The sequence below is a fragment of the Oncorhynchus masou genome, chromosome 15 (genome assembly GCF_036934945.1).
Source record: "Oncorhynchus masou masou isolate Uvic2021 chromosome 15, UVic_Omas_1.1, whole genome shotgun sequence".
Classification (NCBI taxonomy): domain Eukaryota; kingdom Metazoa; phylum Chordata; class Actinopteri; order Salmoniformes; family Salmonidae; genus Oncorhynchus; species Oncorhynchus masou.
The window spans coordinates 17956599-17976423 of record NC_088226.1 but is presented as its reverse complement, the minus strand read 5'-3'; the positions used below and the strand labels follow the sequence as shown (position 1 = coordinate 17976423).

Below are 19825 nucleotides of genomic sequence, written 5' to 3'. Positions count from 1 at the left end.
TGTTTTACTGTGGATATAGAAACTTTTGTACCTGTTTCCTCCAGCATCTTCACAGGGTCCTTTGCTGTTGTTCTGGGATTGATTTGCACTTTTCGCACCAAAGTACGTTCATCTCTAGGAGATGAGCGGTATGACGACTGCGTGGTCCCATGGTGTTTATTCTTGCATACTATTGTTTGTATAGATGAATGTGGAACCTTCAGGCGTTTGGAAATTGCTCCTAAGTATGAACCAGACTTGTCAATTTTGTTTTCTGAGGTCTTGACTGATTTCTTTTGATTTTCCCATGATGTCAAGCAAAGAGGCACTGAGTTTGAAGGTAGGCCTTAAAATACATCCACAGGTACACCTTCAATTGACTCAAATTATGTCAATTAGACTATCATACGCTTCAAAAGCCATGACATTATGTTTCTGCAATTTTCCAAGTTGTTTAAAGGCACAGTCAACTTAGCGTATGTAAACTTCTGACCCACTGGAATTGTGATACAGTGAATTATGGGAAATAATCTGTCTGTAAATAATTGTTGGAATAATGACTTGTCTTGCCCAAAGTAGATGTCCTAACCGACTTGCCAAAACTATAGTTGGTTAACAAGACATTTGTGGAGTGGTTGAAAAACAAGTTTTAATTACTCCAACCTAAGTGTATGTAAACTTCCGACTTCAATTGTATGGTGTTGTAAAGAAACTAAAATACTGACTGTAGGCCAGTGGAGGCTGCTGAGGGGAGGATGGCTCATAGCAAGGGCTGGAATGGAGTCCATGAAATGGCATCAAACACATCAAAGATGTACTTTCTTTGTGTTTGTTACCATTCCATTGACTCCATTCGAGCCATTTATGAGCTGTTCTCCCCTCAACAGCCTCCACTTGTGTAGGCCTACTGCTGTATGTTGCTAGTATCCCTGACAGCCTCATAACATGGACGTAGAGTCCAACTACAATACCGATGATCGCCGCCAGGTGGCAGTAAAGGTATTCTGTGCTGTGTGGAGGAAGTGGTTATGGAAAACAGAAGAAAAAGCTAACCGATAAACAGGCTGAATCCGCAAATTGCGTTGATGACTGGCAAACTGAGAATTTGTGACGGGTAATATATTATAGCGTTAACTTTTCGACTGACTGTTTGTAGTTTCATATGACATAGCTAAACACGATTAGCTACTTTTGGAGGCGAGAAGAAAGGCATACAATGCCGTGGGAGCGCTTTTTCTCATCTTCGCCTCTCCTTGCTCGTCTTCCTCATTTACCGACTGCGTGAGGACGGACCCAAACAAGAAACTGCTGTATCGACAACTGTCAATAACTGTAGCTAGCAAGCTAGCTAGCTGTAACCTGAACAAGTGTTAATTTACAATGGCGGATAGCGTAGGAGAGGTTGCTAATGGTGAAATTGGGTTAGGTGTTGGTAGTCAGGGAAATGGAGCTCCGTTGTTACCTAGTTTGGGTAATTCTCTGCCGGGCCACTCGACGAGTGGAGCTAACCTGGCCTCACCACCTCCTGCAGCGGCCGCAGAGACTGGCCTAGCTGTCATGTCCCCTGGAGCCACAACCACCTCAACTGTGGTGACTGGGAGCGGGTTTGGAGGTGCAGGTGTTCTTAGCGCTGTAGTGGGCTCTGCCATTCCAATACCCCTCTACTCGGCCACCAATGCTCTGCCAGGCGGTATCGGTTTGGGGGTGGCCGGAGCAGGCCTCTTGTCCCAAATTCATGCAACATCCTGGGACCCAACACTAAGTACCGACTGGGACAACGAGAAGACGTCCCAGCAATGCATTCTCCGAATCAAAAGGTAAACATCTGAGTATCCAGATATACACTGGTGGGCTTGCCTGTTACAACATTTGGAATGTGGTTCCATGCTGTCTGAAAACGAAAGAACCACATCACACGTGTTTTTGTGACTATAAATGTTACTTTTTGCAAACACCAGTGTTGCATACGGCAGGGAGCCTAGTGGTAGAGCGTTGGGTAAGTAACTGAAAGGTTGCTGGATCGAATACCTGATCTGACAAGGTACAAATCTTTAGTTCTACTCTTGAACAAGGCAGTTAACCCACTGTAACCCCGGAAGGCGTCATTGTAAATAAGAATTTGTTCCTAACTGACTTGCCTGGTTTATTAAAAAAATAAAGTCTATGATCATGACTCAGTTCCATGACATTACACATGAGTCATTGGAAGGCGTCTACTGTTTTGGGGAGTTTTGACAAGAGCCGTGACACTGTCTGAACTTTGGTACCTTTCATATCAGGTGCTCTAGAGTGGCGCAGCGGTCTAAGGCACTGCATCTCAGTGCTAGAGGCGTCACTACAGACGCTGGTTCGTTCTCGCGCTGTGTCACAACCAACTGTGATCGGGTGGGGCACAATTGGCCCAGCATCGTCCGGGTTAGGGGAGGGTTATTTTAAATAACAATTGGTTCTTAACCTACTTGCCTATTAAGATATAGGTAAAAATACAACATTTGAGGAAATACATTTTTTTTTTAAAGCAATAGGTTAAATTGATACACATGTTCATTAGTGTTAGTGTTCCCACACGGCCATATCTCCATGTTACAGCACTTGTTTAATTAGCTATCTAGCATGTTCTGAACACTTGTATCTAAGCACAACTCGAGAAGTGTAGTTTCGTTGGATGGAGGCACCCATAACTGTATGGATCTGTAGAAAACCTCTGCAGTAAATGTATATTTTTATTTGAAAGTTTCTTTCCCGCTGATGAAAGCTAAGGGATATGTTTCGAAAGCTCTGTCCCGAGTGATGATTAACGACAGTTAACTTTAAAACGGTGTCAGGATTGTAGTTCCAAAGAGGTAGTTTTGGGCGAAGCAAATGGCTGAATGCCACTTAACTAGGACTGACAGTGAGGATTTGTGAAGAGCAGAATCAACAACCTCTGCAAATTCAAAACAATTGCTTTTGTTAGAAGGTGTTAATTATGTAAATTACAGCTGAAAAGTACCAGAGGCCTGCCTTTGGTCCCATGTGAGCGCAGGTCCATTAGAGTATGACCCCGTGAGACACTGGTACTGGCCCATATAGATGGAAACAGAAAAGTCTGAGCCTTTTTGGGTGAAACACTGGGGTAAATCCTGTAAGAAAATGGTTACTTACGCTACTAGTTAGGCCAATAGTTAGTATTGATTGGTCAGAGTTACTGATGTCATAACGTGTCAATCCATTTGCTTACTATGATGTGACTCTGTAATTAATATATTGACCTTGTATTATGAAAAGTATAAACACAACATTGTCAACATTACATTGTTGACATAACAGGTGCCACTTGTCTCTTAAAATGTTTTGCCCCGAGTGCCAGTCTGCTTGTGCTAATCATGCCAAGTAGGCAAGAGCACAAACAGATCTGGGATCAGGCTGCTATCATTGTGTATTAGCATCTTTTCTTAAGTTTGCCTTCTTACTCTCTCCTCAGGGATATAATGTCCATCTATAAGGAGCCTCCCCCGGGTATGTTTGTGGTTCCTGACCCTCACGACATGACTAAGGTAAAGCTCACCGACTTCCACCACCACCCCCTAGGTCCACAGGGTCTGTTCTGGTACAACTGTACAAAGTCAGACAGCAATGGGAGTTTCATCAATGGCCATTGTCATTTGGCTATGATGTTGAAATATGAGCCTTAGACCTTACTGTGCTACATTTATCTAGCCAGACTGTGAAGTGTTTGGTGCATGAAACAATCCAATATGGGACTTGAAAGACAGGGGCTGCCCTTCAAATGTTGATGCAGAGTTGCAGTTAAAGCAACTCCTATCCCAGGCTCAAGTTGTGTGGGGGGATCCTTCTTTTAATCAATTGTTAATTTTCTTTTGTCAGGTCCCAATTTACTTTATAACCCACAGACTCTATGTTTGTACTAAGTCCAAAAACATCCATGAAATTGGACATACTAAACAAACAATACAGCCATTGAAGAACTTTTGCTGTGGCAAGAGGAACAACAGCCATCTTGGAATTAGTGTTCTGAGGACTATTATGAGGATTATGGAAAATTTCAACGCATCAACACCCTCACTAAATATTAGTCCTGACTCTAGTCTTCCCTCCTCAGATCCATGCCCTCATCACAGGACCCTTCGACACGCCCTACGAGGGAGGCTTCTTCCTCTTCCTGTTCCGCTGCCCCCCGGACTATCCCATCCACCCCCCACGGGTCAAGCTCATCACCACCGGCCAAAACACTGTGCGCTTCAACCCCAACTTTTACCGTAACGGCAAAGTATGCCTCAGCATCCTCGGGTAAGTCAGGATCCTGCAGCTCAGGGGAAACCTGAGCAACCCATACATCTATGCCCATTTCCCTTTCTAACTAGGGGAGGGGGTGACTAGGGGTCGAAATGGGACAAGGCATTCAGCAGTCGACCTTTTAAACCCAGACCCATAGAATAGTAGCTCTTACAAACTATATACATGGGACACAGTGGGATGTGGGGCGGCAGGTAGCCTAGTGGTTAGTGCATTGTGCCAGTAACCAAAGGGTTGCTAGATTGAATCCCCGAGCTGACTAGGTAAAAATCTGTCCTTCTGCCCCTGAACAAGGCAGTTAACCCACTGTTCCTAGGCTGTCATTGTAAATAAGAATTTGTTCTTAACTGACTTTCCTAGTTAAATAATTTAAAATGTGACCTGCAATCAATATCAGGATCCCACCTAATTAAACACAGAGAATGAAAAACAGCAGACAGTACTGCCCAATAGTTGCAAGTGCTTCTGTATTGCTCAAGCCTACCTGGTCTGACCACAACTGTAAGGGGTCATTCTTTGGCAGAACATGGCTATTTATGGCAGCTCTCTATATAGAGACGCAGATCATTTCTTGCATTTCAGCACATCCTCCCAGAGCGCCCCCTCACTGTCAATGTGTGTGACTTTGTCCCAGAAGATGCGATGCCATCATTCTCCTGCTTTCAATAGTACACAACAACAAAAATATATTGGAATAATGTGCCCATGTATCGTAATTCAAATCAAATTTTATTTGTGACATACACATGGTTAGCAAGTGTAGTGAAATGCTTGTGCTTCTAGTTCCGACAATGCAGTAATAACCAATGAGTAACCTAACAATTCCACAACTACTACCTTATACACACAAGTGTAAAGGGATAAAGAATATGTACATAAAGATATATGAGTGATGGTACAGAACGGCATAGGCAAGATGCAGTAGATGGCATCGAGTACAGTATATACATATGAGATGAGTAATGTAGGGTATATAAACATAAAGTGGCATAGTTTAAAGTGGCTAGTGATACATGTATTACATAAAGATGGCAAGATGCAGTAGATGCAGCAGTTTAAATGAGTACAGTATATACATACAGTGGGGCAAAAAAGTATTTAGTCAGCCACCAATTGTGCAAGTTCTCCCACTTAAAAAGACGAGGCCTGTAAATTTCATCATAGGTACACTTCAACTATGACACAATGAGGGGGGAAAATCCAGAAAATCACATTATAGGATTTTTAATGAATTTATTTGCAAATTATGGTGGAAAATAAGTATTTGGTCAATAACAAAAGTTTATCTCAATACTTTGTCATTGCCAACAATGGGTATATAACAGAGGTCAAATGTTTTTTGTAAGTCTTCACACACTGTTGCTGGTATTTTGGCCCATTCCTCCATGCAGATCTCCTCTAGAGCAGTGACGTTTTGGGGCTGTTGCTGGGCAACACGGACTTTCAACTCCCTCCAAAGATTTTCTATGGGGTTGAGATCTGGAGACTGGCTAGGCCACTCCAGGACCTCGAAATGCTTCTTACTAAGCCACTACTTCGTTGCCCGGGCGGTGTGTTTGGGATAATTTTCATGCTGAAAGACCCAGCCACGTTTTCATCTTCAATGCCCTTGCTGATGGAAGGTCTTTACTCAAAATCTCACGATACATGGCCCCATTCATTCTTTCCTTTACGCGGATCAGTTGTCCTGGTCCCTTTGCAGAAAAACAGCCCCAAAGCATGATGTTTCCACCCCCATGCTTCACAGTAGGTATGGTGTTCTCTGGATGCAACTCAGCATTCTTTGTCCTCCAAACACGACAAGTTGAGTTTTTACCAAAAAGTTATATTTTGGTTTCATCTGACCATATGACATTCTCCCAATCTTCTTCTGGATCATCCAAATGCTCTCTAGCTAACTTCAGACGGGCCTGGACATGTACTGGCTCAAGCAGGGGGACAGGTCTGGCACTGCAGGATTTGAGTCCCTGGCGGCATAGTGTGTTACTGATGGTAGGCTTTGTTACTTTGGTCCCGGCTCTCTGCAGGTCATTCACTCGGTCCCCCTGTGTGGTTCTGGGATTTTTGCTCACCGTTATTGTGATCATTTTGACCCCACTGGGTGAGATCTTGCGTGGAACCCCAGATCGAGGGAGATTATCAGTGGTTTTGTATGTCTTCCATTTCCTAATAATTGCTCCCACAGTTGATTTCTTCAAACCAAGCTGCTTACCTATTGCAGATTCAGTCTTCCCATTCTGGTGCAGGTCTACAATTTTGTTTCTGGTGTCCTTTGACAGCTCTTTGGTCTTGGCCATAGTTGAGTTTGGAGTGTGACTGTTTGAGGTTGTGGACAGGTGTCTTTTATATTGATAGCAAGTTCAAACAGGTGCCATTAATACAGGTAACGAGTGGAGGACAGAGGAGCCTCTTAAAGAAGAAGTTACAGGTCTGTGAGAGCCAGAAATCCTGCTTGTTTGTAGGTGACCAAATACTTATTTTCCACCGTAATTTGCAAATAAATTCATAAAAAAATCCTACAATGTGATTTTCTGGATTTTTTTTTCTTCTAATTTTGTCTGTCATAGTTGAAGTGTACCTATGATGAAAATTACAGGCCTCATCTTTTTAAGTGGGAGAACTTGCACAATTGGTGGCTGACTAAATACTTTTTTGCCCCACTGTATACATATGAGATGAGTAATGTAGGGTATGTGAACATTATATTAAGTGGCATTGTTTAAAGTGGCTAGTTATACATTTTTACATAAATTTCCATTATTAAAGTGGCTGGAGTTGAGTCAGTATGTTGGCAGCAGCCACTCAATGTTAGTGGTGGCTGTTTAACAGTCTGTTGGCCTTGAGATGAAGCTATTTTTCAGTCTCTCGGTCCCTGCTTTGATGCACCTGTACTGACCTCGCCTTCTGGATGATAGCGGGGTGAACAGACAGTGGCTCGGGTGGTTGTCCTTGATGATCTTTATGGCCTTCCTGTGACATCGGGTGGTGTAGGTGTCCTGGAGGGCAGGTAGTTTGCCCCGGTGATGCTTTGTGCAGACCTCACTACTCTCTGGAGAGCCTTACGGTTGTGTGCGGAACAGTTGCCGTACCAGGCGGTGATACAGACCGACAGGATGCTCTCGATTGTGCATATCTGTAGAAGTTTGAGTGCTTTTGGTGACAAGCTGAATTTCTTCAGCCTCCTGAGGTTGAAGAGGTGCTGCTGCGCCTTCTTCACCACACTGTCCGTGTGGGGGGTCCAATTCAGTTTGTCTGTGATGTGTACGCCGAGGAACTTAACTTACTACCCTCTCCACTATTGTCCCGTCGATGTGGATAGGGGGATGCTCCCTCTGCTGTTTCCTGAAGTCCACAATCATCTCCTTTGTTTTGTTGACGTTGTGTGAGGTTATTTTCCTGACACCACACTCCGAGGGCCCTCACCACCTCAATGTAGGCCCGTCTCGTCGTTGTTGGTAATCAAGCCTACCACTGTAGTGTTGTCCGCAAACTTGATGATTGAGTTGGAGGCGTGCATGGCCAAGCAGTCGTGGGTGAACAGGGAGTAGGAGAGGGCTCAGAATGCACCCTTGTGGGGCCCCAGTGTTGAGGATCAGCGGGGTGGAGATGTTGTTACCTACCCTTACCACCTGGGGGCGGCCCGTCAGGAAGTCCAGTACCCAGTTGCACAGGGCGGGGTCGAGACCCAGGGTCTCGAGCTTGATTACGAGTTTGGAGGGTGCTATGGTGTTAAATGCTGAGCTGTCGATGAACAGCATTCTCAAAGGTATTCCTCTTGTCCAGATGGGTTAGGGCAGTGTGGTTGCGATTGCGTCGTCTGTGGACCTATTGGGGCGGTAAGCAAATTGGAGTGGGTCTAGGGTGTCAGGTATGGTGGAGGTGATATGGTCCCTGACTAGTCTCTCAAAGCACTTCATGATGATGGAAGTGAGTGCTACGGGGCGGTAGTAGTTTAGCTCAGTTACCTTAGCTTTCATGGGAACAGGAACAATTCTATTTTGCACCAATGGCTCCTTGAAACAGCTTTAAAATACTTCCTCTCTTTCCCTTTATAGTAGTGTTGGTCAGTCTCGGGAACCTACAGGGAGTGCACAGTTGATCTACTATTCAGTCTACAATACTTTTTTGGGTGAAGCACCGTAGCTCATATACAACTTAAAACTTTATTTTGCTTGGTGCGTAGGCTCCTGACCTGAATCTTTTGTGCTTTAACCTCTTTGTTCTGGGTTGTTGTCTAGGACTTGGACAGGGCCAGCATGGAGCCCAGCCCAAAGCATCTCCTCCGTTCTGATCTCCATCCAGTCCCTGATGACTGAGAACCCCTACCACAACGAGCCAGGCTTTGAACAGGTAAGCCTATAGCACACTGGCAAGTTGGCCTCTAATTTAGCTGGCAAGCCAAACCATAATCCCCAGAATGCAGTTAAATCCCACTGCCTTATGGGGAATCTGGTTCCCTGAAGAAATGCTGCCATTTTGATCAACAAAGCTACTGTGTTTTTGGCATATGATATTGTGATGTAATATGACAGTTGTCCGACTTACAGAAGACTTCAGCTGTTCTATGTTTCTATTTAGTTGTTTGCTATTTCTTCCCCATTTGTAGACGTTTGTGTAAACGTGTTGGTGAAAAGCAACAGACTGACCATATCGGTGTGGGATGTGTCACTTTTTGTGTCTTGAATGTCCCCCTTACATCTGCTCCCTCTGACACTCCCTTTGCCAGGAGAGACACCCGGGGGACAGCAAGAACTACAATGAGTGCATCCGCCATGAGACCATGCGCGTGGCTGTATGTGACATGCTGGATGGGAAGGTGCCCTGTCCAGAAGCCCTGTGGTGAGTTAATCTTGGATTGTTGACTCCAAAATAAAAGTTTGAGACTTGAAACCTCAAAAGTGGACTGATGTCGAGATGAGTCAATGTTCCACGGCATCTATTGTCTAGATCCAGCTACAATTCTTCAGAAAGTATTCAAACACCTTGAAGCTTTCCTCATTTTGTTGTTACAGCCTGAGTTTAAAATGGATTACATTTTGATTGTGTCACTGTGTCATCTACACACACTACCCCATAATGTCAGTGGAATTATGTTTTTAGAAATTAAAAACAAATGAAAAGCTGAAATGTCTTGAGTCAAGTGTTCAACCCCATTGTTATGGCAAGCCTAAACTTCAGGAGTAATTTGTTTAATAAGTTGAATGGACTTACTGTGTATAATAATTGTTTGGCATGATTGATGATGCAGATGCTAAGCGACAGAACTGTTTTGCTAGCACAGACTGGAATTTCTTCCGGGATTCTTACGATAGCATTTAGTAGTACACCACATCACTGGCTTCATCAATAAGTGCATCAACGATGTCGTTCACACAGTGACCATAAGTACGTACCCCAACCAGAAGCCATGGATTACAGGCAACATCCTCACTGAGCTAAAGTGTAGAGCTGCCGCTTTCAAGGAGCGGGACTCTAACCCGGACGCTTATAAGAAATCCTTTGACGAACCATCAAACAGGCAAAGCACCAATACAGGACTAAGATTGAATCGTACTACACCGGCTCCGACGCTCGTTGGATGTGGCAGGGCTTGCAAACTATTACGGACTACAAAGAGAAGCACAGCCGCAGCTGCCCAGTGACACTAGCCTACCAGATGAGCTAAATAACTTCTGTGTGATCACGCTCTCCGTTGCCGATGTGCGTAAGACCTTTAAACAGGTCAACATTTACAAGACCACAGGGGCAGACGGATTACCAGGTCATGTACTCCGAGCATGCGCTGACCAACTGGCAAGTGTCTTCACTGATATTTTCAACCTGTCCCTGACAGTCTGTAATACCAACAAGCAGACCACCATTGTCCCTGTCCTCAAGAACACCAAGGTGACCTGCCTAAATGACTACCGACCCGTAGCGCTCACATCTGTAGCCATGAAGTGCTTTGAAAGGCTGGTCATGGCTCACATCACCATTTTCCCAGAAACCCTAGACCCACTCCAATTTGCATACCGCCCCAACAGATCAATAGATGATGCGATCTCTGTTGCACTCCACACTGCTCTTTCCCACCTGGACAAAACGAAGACTTATGTGAGAATGCTATTCATTGACTACAGCTCAGCATTCAACACCATAGTGCCCTCAAAACTCATCACTAAGCTAAGGACCCTGGGACTAAACACCTCCCTCTGCAACTGGATCCTGGACTTCCTGGTGGGCCGCCCCCAGGTGATAAGGGTAGGTAACAACACATCCGGCATGCTGATTCTCAATACGGGTTCTCCTCATGGGTGCATGCTCAGTCCCCTCCTGTACTCCCTATTCATCCATGACTGCATGGCTAAGCATGACTCCAACACCAAGTTTGCAGACGACACAACCGTGGTAGGCCTGATCACCGACAATGATGAGACAGCCTGTAGGGAGGAGGTCAGAGACCTGGCATTGTGGTGCCAGGTTACAACCTCTCCCTCAACGTGATCAAGACAAAGGAGATGATTGTAGACTACAGGAAAAGGACTGAGCATGCCCCCATTCTCATCGATGGGGCTGTAGTGGAGCAGGTTAAGAGCTTTGTACCTTGGTGTCCACATCACCAACAAACTAATATGGTCCAAGCACACCTAGACAGCAGTGAAGAAGGCACAACAAAACCTATTCTCCCTCAGGAGACTGAAAAGATTTGGCATGGGTGCTCAGATCCTCAAAAGGTTCTACAGCTGCACCATCGAGAGCATCTGGACTGGTGGCGTCATTGCCTGGTATGGCAACTGCTTGGCCTCCGACCACAAGACACTACAGAGCGTTGCACGTACGCACATCACTGGCGCCAAGCTTCCTGCCACCCAGGACCTCTATACCAGGCAGTGTCAGTGGAAGGCCCTAAACATTGTCAGATTCCACATTGACATTGAATATCGCTTTGAGAATGGTGTAGTTATTAATGACACTTTGGATGGTGTATCAATACACCCAGGCACTACAATGATAGTTGTTCTTCCTAACTCTCTTGACTGAGAGGAAAGAAACCGCTTTGGGAGTTCACCATGAGGCCAATAGTGATTTTAAAGTAGTTGGGAGTTAAATGGCTTTGAGATTAAACAACTGAAGATAGATCAACAACATTGTAGTTACTAACATAAATGACAAAGTGAAAAGAAGGAAGCCTGTACAGTATACAGAAAAATATTCCCAAACATGCATCCTGTTTGCAATAAGGCACTAAAGTAATACTGCAAAAAAAAAAATGCAGCAACAAAAATGTACTTTTGTCCTTAATACAAAGCATTATGTTTGGGGCAAATCCAACACAACACATTGAGTACCACTCACTATATTTTCAAGCATGGTGGTGACTGCATCATGTTATGGGTATGCTTGCCATCTGCGGGGACTGGAGGTTTTTTTAGGATAAAAAGAAACGGACTAAAGCTAAACGCAGGCAAAATCCTAGTGGGAAAACCTGGTTAATTCTGCTTTCCAACAGACACTGGGAGGCAAATAGACTTTTCTGCATTATAATAACCTAAAGTCCCAGGCCAAATGTACACTGGAGTTACTTAAGACGATACTGCATGTTCCTGAGTGGCCTAATTGCAGTTTTGACTTAAATCGTCTTGAAAATCTATGGCAAGACTTGAAAATGGCTGTTTAGCAATGATCAACAACCAGCTTTTTTTTAACCTTTATTTAACCAGACAAGTCAGTTAAGAACAAATTCTTATTTTCAATGACGGCCTAGGAACAGTGGTTTGTACCTTGTCAGCTCGGGGGTTTGAACTTGCAACCTTCCGGTTACTAGTCCAACGCCCTAACCACTAGGCTACCCTGCCACCCTTGACAGAGCTTCAAGAATTTAAACAAATAATGGGAAATATTGTACAATCCAGGTTTTCCAAGCTCTTAGAGACTTACCCAGAAAGACTCACAGCTGTATTTGCTGCTAAATGTGACTAATGTGTTGACTCAGGGGATTGAATACTTATCTAATCAAAATATACTTTTTTTATTTTCCATCAATAATAACATTTTGTATTTTGTGTAGATCATTGTCAAAAATAAATGTAAATCCATTTTAACCCCACTTTTGTAACGCAACACAATGTGGAAAAAGTCCAGGGGTGTGAATACTTTCTGAAGGGACTGTATATGCCTGAACTCCAAATTAAGGCTACAGGCCACGTCTAATGTCCTTATTGTATATGAGGCATATAGTTGAACCTTAAGGGATTGCAAGAGACATGTTCTAAACCACTGACCCACAATCCATTTCGAACACATCTTTCAATGGCGAGTCATTTCAATTGTAGCTGTTTAGCAAATGTTTTTGTCGGTAGTTAATAACCTGTTCCTGTGATGCAGGAGTGTGATGGAGAAATCATTCTTGGAGTACTATGACTTCTACGAGGGGGTTTGCAAAGAGAGACAACACCAACAGGGACAGACCATGCAGGTATTGCCAGAGACCTCATTCTCCCTCTCATTCAGTGTGTGTGTGTGTGTGTGTGTGCACACACGTTTCTTTATGCACCTTGGAGAAGCAGAACACACAGGTTATAATGCATCACACATCCTGATAACTACTGCACCTTCCCTGGGGTTCTAGCAGGGTTTCCTAAACTGGGTTCTCGGGACCTCAAGGGGTACACGTTTTGGTTTTTGCCCTAGCACTATACAGCTGATTCAAATAATCAACTATTCATCCAGCTTTAATTTTAATCAGCTGTGTAGTGTTAGGGCATAAACCAAAATGTGCACCCATTTGGGTCCTGATGACAGAGTTTGTGAAACCCTGGGTTAGAGGACTGAGGGATGTACATGCCCAAACATTTAAATGGATACTTCAGGATTTGGCGGTTAAACCTTGTATCTTCTTCCCTGGACTCAGATGAACTTGTGGATACCATTTCTATGTTTCTGCTTTCATTATGAAGGAAGTTGGAGGTAGTTTCGCGAGCCAATGTAGACTAACATTAGCACAATGACTGGGTGTCTGTGGTAACAGCTAGCAATGACTGGATGTCTATGGTAACAGCTAGCATGCTAGCTATTACCATAGACGCCCAGTCATTGTGCTAATGCTGGTTAGCAACTGTGCTAACGCTAGTTAGCAATTTCCTTCAAACTTTACACAAACATAATAATGACATCCACAAGTAGTAGCATTGTGTGTGTAAAATCACTGGGGAAGCCAGGGGGGGAAAGATTATGTGTTGTGATAATTGCGTTGTTTGCTCTATAACCTGTTAGGCCTATCTATCACTGTCGCAAGGCATATGAACGAAGGCTGAGACAATAAGAAGACAGTGGCAGAATAAATTTAAACACGCCGTCTGTTTTATCACAAAATCAGAGACCAAACTCTGTCTGTTGGAGTCCACAAGGCATATTGCATGTAACAAACAGTTACATGTCCTACAAGCATGGTCATGCAAGTTAATGTTTCCACCATTTTCAGACTGCTAAACAACTGATTTAGAACCACAGTTGAAGTCGCAAAGAAAACAGGAGCTGCCTCCACTATTCTAGCACCATTTCAACATCATCAAATCACCCATGCTTAGTCTAATACAGTGACAACTAAAAGCTACCAAAAACAAATTAGTCGAAAAATGTGGCTGTCCATGGTTCTGGTGTGTGTGTGTGTGTGTGTGAGCATTTGTGCAAGTAAAAAAGACAAACATGTTGACTCACCCAACTTGTAGAGAAACGCCAATGCCATCCTCTCATTCATATTGACGAAAACGGTCTATAACTCTGTCATACAGTACAGTTTTTTTTGTGTGTTTTTTGTTCGAGGCTACCTGGTTAAAATGCTTACTTGCTAGCCTAACTTTCTTTTGTGAGAAACTTTAGCTAGTTAATCAAATCAAATTTATTTATATAGCCCTTCGTACATCAGCTGATATCTCAGTGCTGTACAGAAACCCAGCCTAAAACCCCAAACGGCAAGCAATGCAGGTGTAGAAGCACGGTGGTTAGGAAAAACTCCCTAGAAAGGCCAAAGCCTAGGAAGAAACCTAGAGGAACCAGGCTATGTGGGGTGGCCAGTCCTCTTCTGGCTGTGCCGGGTAGAGATTATAACAGAACATGGCCAAGATGTTCAAATGTTCATAAATGACCAGCATGGTCGAATAATAATAAGGTAGAACAGTTGAAACTGGAGCAGCAGCACGGCCAGGTGGATTGGGGACAGCAAGGAGTCATCATGTCAGGTAGTCCTGGGGCATGGTCCTAGGGCTCAGATCCTCCGAGAGAGAGAGAGAAAGAAAGAGAATTAGAGAGAGCATATGTGGGGTGGCCAGACCTCTTCCGGCTGTGCCGGGTGGAGATTATAACAGAACATGGCCAAGATGTTCAAATGTTCATAAATGACCAGCATGGTCGAATAATAATAATAATAATAATAATAATAATAATAAGGTAGAACAGTTGTAACTGGAGCAGCAGCACGGCCAGGTGGACTGGGGACAGCAAGGAGTCATCATGTCAGGTAGTCCTGGGGCATGGTCCTAGGGCTCAAGTCCTCAGAGAGAGAAGGAGAGAATTAGAGAACGCACACTTAGATTCACACAGGACACCGAATTGGACAGGAGAAGTACTCCAGATATAACAAACTGACCCCAGCCCCCTGACACATAAACTACTGCAGCATAAATACTGGAGGCTGAGACAGGAGGGGTCAGGAGACACTGTGGCCCCACCCGAGGACACCCCCGGACAGGGCCAAACAGGAAGGATATAACCCCACCCACTTTGCCAAAGCACAGCCCCCACACCACGACATTAGCCTTCTATGTATTGAACCCTCAGGCCAGGGGCACAACAAATTATGTTCTGCCCCTGAACAAGGCAGTTAACCCACTGTTCCTAGGCCGTCATTGAAAACAAGAATTCGTTCTTAACTGACTTGCCGAGTTAAATAAGGGTAAAATAAAACAATGTATGGTTGGATCATAATCGCTGTCATAATCATTGGCCAGTAAGGTGAATGAAGTCAAACCACAAGTAGATCTCCATCCATGACTAATTTAGGAAAAACACCATTTTAGCTAGCCTGCAGAGGACCACAACCAAATGCAACAATTCAAGTTTCTGTCAATGAAGTATGCTTTTCATGCAATTTGAAAGAAGTGACGCCAACTTCCCATGACACTTTTTGTCATTATTGGTGTGCCAGGACCTGTCACAGTTGAGTGCACTCAGTTTAGCTCAATGCTGATTGGCTATTATTTTATACTTTTTTTAAAGAATTATCAAGGGAGGCCAAATACTCACTGGCTTCCCATGCATTCCATGCTATGGGCGTCAACAATGTCATAATTTTGGATCCGACAGTATCAGATAGATGACCTACACATGGAGACAGAAGGGTGCTGTTTTGCTCTCAGATGCTTTCTCCGGTGAGGTACATTCGGTCTCTTGCAAATTTTGCTGATGACACAATCGCACTCCACACTGCCCTTTCCTACCTGGACAAAAGGAACCCCTAGGTGAGAATGCTATTTGTTGACTGCAGGTCACGTTCAACACCATAATGCTCACGAAGCTCATCATTAAGTTAAGAACCCTGGGACTAAACACCTCCCTCTGCAACTGGATCCTAGACTTCCTGATGGAGTGCGTGCTTAGTTCCCTCCTGTACTCCCTGTTCACCCACGACTCCAACACCAAGTTTGCTGATAACATAATGGTGGTAGGCCTGATCACCAATGAAGAGACAGCCTATAGGGAGGAGGTCGGAGACCTGGCAACAACCTCTCCCTCAATGTGAGTAAGACAAAAGAGATGATCGTGGACTACAGGATAAGGAGGGCCAAACACGACCCCATTCACATCGATGGAGCTGTAGTGGAGCAAGTTGAGAGCTTCAAGTTCCTTGGTGTCCACATCACCAATAAACTATCATGGTCCAAGCACACCAAGACAGTCGTGAAGAGGGAACGACAAAACATTTTCACTCATTTAGGTTATAATCCACGTCCAGGTACAGTTGAAGTCAGAAGTTTACATACACCTTAGCCATACATTTATACTCAGTTTTTCACAATTCCTGACATTTAATCCTATTAAAAATTCCCTGTCTTAGGTCAGTTAGGATCACCTCTTTATTTTAAGAATGTGAAAAGTCAGAATAATAGTAGAGAGAATTATTCATTTCAGCTTGTATTTATTTAATCACATTCCCAGTGGGTCAGAAGTTTACATGCACTCAATTAGTATTTGAATTGTTTAACTTGGGTCAAACGTTTCAGGTAGCCTTCCACAAGCTTCCCACAATAAGTTGGGTAAATTTTGGCCCATTCCTCCTGACAGAGCTGTTCTGAGTCAGGTTTGTAGGCCTCCTTGCTCGCACACGCTTTTTCAGTTCTGCCCAAAAATATTCTATAGGATTGAGGTCAGGGCTTTGATGGCCACTCCAATACCTTGACTTTGTTGTCCTTAAGCCATTTTGCCACAACTTCGGAAGTAGTTAATAGTTTCTACACTGCTGCGTAGTCACTTGACCCCTACCTACATGTGCAAATTTACTTCGACCAACCTATACCTCCGCACATTGATTTGGTACCGGTGGTTCCTGTATATAGCCTCATTATTGGTATTTTATTTTTTTTACTTTAGATAGTAAATATGTTAACTCTATTTTTCTTAACTGCATTGTCGGTTAAGGGCTTGTAAGTAAGCATTTAACTGTAAGGTCTACACCTGTTGGATTTTTTTTCTTGGATTGTTTTGGGAAGCCTGACTTCCCTTGGCATCCATGAATACATGCCACTGTCCACGTTCACCTGACTCTTCATTGCCAAAATAATTTGTCGCCGTTTACAGAAGGTTGTCCAAACATATATAAAGAAATTATCTCGTATGTATACATTTTTTAGATAGTATACACTGCTCCCACATGCTATAAACCTGCACCACAACAGTGGAACATTTCAGATTTGAAATATGAGATGCACATCCCACACACTCTTTCTCTCCTTACACACCTCCAGGACCCTTTTGGGGAGAAGAGGGGTCGCTTTGACTACCAGGGCCTACTGGCACGCCTGAGCATCACCCAGAGGCGCATTCGAGAGAAGTGCCCACCGGAGGACAATGATGACCACTCAGACTCTGACACCAGCTCCTCAGGCACGGACCCAGATAGCCAGGGCAGCTCCCAGCCTTAGTCACCAGATGGCGCCACGCTACCTTTTTCAGTCTCCCCCTTTCTGTTTTTGCAAGATGGTTTTGGCTCAAGTGAGATGTTGAGGGGAAAGGCCTGATTTCAGGAAGCACTTATGATACAAAGGCAGGGGATAGCTTAATGTCTGTTTTGATTGGTTCTCTCACCCCCCCCCAATGACTGCCTTTTAATTTGTTTCCCCCAGCTGTTGTACGTTAACAATGCCAGTCTACACTTAGATGGTGTTAGGAGTTTGGCTTGTAGAAATGGACACTGTTTCTTTGAAAGCAATTTGTCATAGATTCTGCCTTTTTGTCTTTGTTTTCCCATGCCCGATTGCATTAGGAAGAAGAGGTGACATCTAAGATTGACCATTCTCAATATTCAGTCTGTATAACCACATCAGTCATCTTAATCAAATCACCAAACTTCTATTCATACACACACCTCAGACTATCCACTTCTAAAGTCCCATTGTCTCATGTTCTTTCCTTAATCTGAACAGTACTTAATAAAATTATGAACCAAGTCATAATTACATTATGAATTCATAATGAATTGCATTAGTAAAAATAAAAAACACCTCCAGTAATGACTAGTACAAAATATGTACAGTTGCGGCCACATATATTGGCACCTTTGCACTTTACAATGGAACAGATTGTAATATTTATTATTTTCAAAACTGGTTGGATAGCTATTTTTACCCTATAGGCACTTTCAACTTAAGACAAGTGAGGAAAAATTACACAATCACTTGCCTCTAACCAAATTTTGTTTTGAATTTTCAATAATGCAATCCAGGCCATATTTGACTTTAAAAAAAAATCTACATTGCAGTTTCATAACATTTCTCGGTCCTTTGCAGATACAATTACGTAAGGTTTTTTTTTCTCTACTTATTTGTGAAGAAATAGTGAATCGTTCGAGGGTGCCAATATATCTAATGTATATATGCACAGCGAGAGAGTTTATTGTGGTCTATGGGGAGTTTCTTTAAATTTTCCATTGACTGACTGCTAAAGCCTGCATGGAAAGTTTTTTTTTTTTTTTTTCTCTGTCTGCATGAAAACAAATCTCAATGTTTGATGTTCATGATTATCATTGAGCTGTATGTAGTGTTGTGGATTTTACCTTCAAGAGATGTTTTTCTTCTCTGATGCTAAAATGCTGGTAGAGTCTAATAGGGATCCTAATATCTCCATTTAAGCTAAATGGCGGAGTCTATGGACATTAGGTTGGGGGTCACTACAAAACGTTTAGAAAGCCGAATTTGTCATTTGACCTGTCCCATTTAACCAATGCCACGTTTTCTGTTTTTCATTGAAGGCAGTGGACTGGTGCCTCTTCAGCTCTATATAGCGGAGTCAGCCGGTACCAAACAGGCACAGACCTGTTTGTTAGATCTCCACGGTGTCACCTTTTCAGTCATCTGAAAGCCACCACCAGGATTTTCAAACGAGCCACGGGAAATGTTTTATGATGGTAACATAAATACCAGACACCTGCTTTGATGCCGTGACAACTTTCATTCATTGAGAGTTTTCGCCTGCGATGGGTTTCTGTAGATTGGTTTGTAGAATGATTTTATGTTGGTTTGGCCGTTTTTAAGCGCTAAATGTTCTACATTGGCTTACATATATGGTGTCAGAGGTGCGTTCCACATGTTGAAACAGTCTTAAGATACAAGTTCAATATAAACCTAACCTGGCAGTAACACTGACAACACAAACTTCAAATGGACTTCAAGTGATCGAGGATTTTTTTTTTTTTAAGTATGAGAAACCGTATGACCCGTTCTAAACAGTGGTCTTGTCTGCTGTTACAGGGGTCAATCTTATTTTTTCATATTGATGTGAAGTTCTTATTCTTGCTTTGAAAGACGTTAAGCCTTATTGAGACTTCTTCCCGAGCCACAATTGTTTTCAGTCTCTGAATTGTCCCCCTTCAAAGTGTTACAAAACATTGCCTATCAGTCTGGGCAGCTCACCAATTACCTCTCGTGAGGCCTCAGCGGCTGTTCAGCGGATAGGGGGCTAAACACCTCTACCGTGTCACTTGGTTTGTAGTCCTGTCTAGCAAGATGCAACAAATAATTATACTGTCTTCAGTCTTTATTGCATTTTGGAACTACCCACTCAGGATACAACAAAACCTCTTGCTTTGTAATTGCCTGTCTGGACCACAATCTGTCTAATTAAGGAGACCAGCTCCAATGCAGAGTGGCACCCAAACAGGACTGGACCACACCCTTCTTTTCCTTCTCATGGACATGTTTTTCTATTCCCTCCCATCTGGGTGCATTTCTGCTCACTTCTCTCAGTCGAGAGAGACTGGGACTTCCTCTCACAGGAAAAAATGTTGGATTCAATAGATCTA

The 19825-nt window shown here is 43.4% G+C and overlaps 1 protein-coding gene across 1 annotated transcript; it reads left to right on the top strand.

Moving 5' to 3' along the window:
- The first annotated feature begins 1000 nt into the window (after window positions 1-1000).
- LOC135555809 (ubiquitin-conjugating enzyme E2 Z-like) lies at window positions 1001-17615 on the top strand. The gene is made up of 7 exons (XM_064988557.1): window positions 1001-1796; window positions 3443-3515; window positions 4082-4269; window positions 8514-8625; window positions 9002-9114; window positions 12640-12730; window positions 17274-17615. Exons 1-7 carry the CDS (start codon window positions 1360-1362, stop codon window positions 17448-17450), a joined length of 1191 nt encoding a protein of 396 aa, XP_064844629.1. The 5' UTR covers window positions 1001-1359; the 3' UTR covers window positions 17451-17615.
- The last annotated feature ends 2210 nt before the right edge of the window (window positions 17616-19825 follow it).

Bases quoted from the DNA above. Each gene is read 5' to 3' on its own strand.
- LOC135555809 (XM_064988557.1), top strand. From the start codon at position 1,360: ATGGCGGATAGCGTAGGAGAGGTTGCTAATGGTGAAATTGGGTTAGGT. The intron at 1,797-3,442 runs GTAAACATCTGA...CTCTCTCCTCAG, and splicing joins TGCATTCTCCGAATCAAAAG to GGATATAATGTCCATCTATA. The intron at 12,731-17,273 runs GTATTGCCAGAG...ACACACCTCCAG, and splicing joins AACAGGGACAGACCATGCAG to GACCCTTTTGGGGAGAAGAG.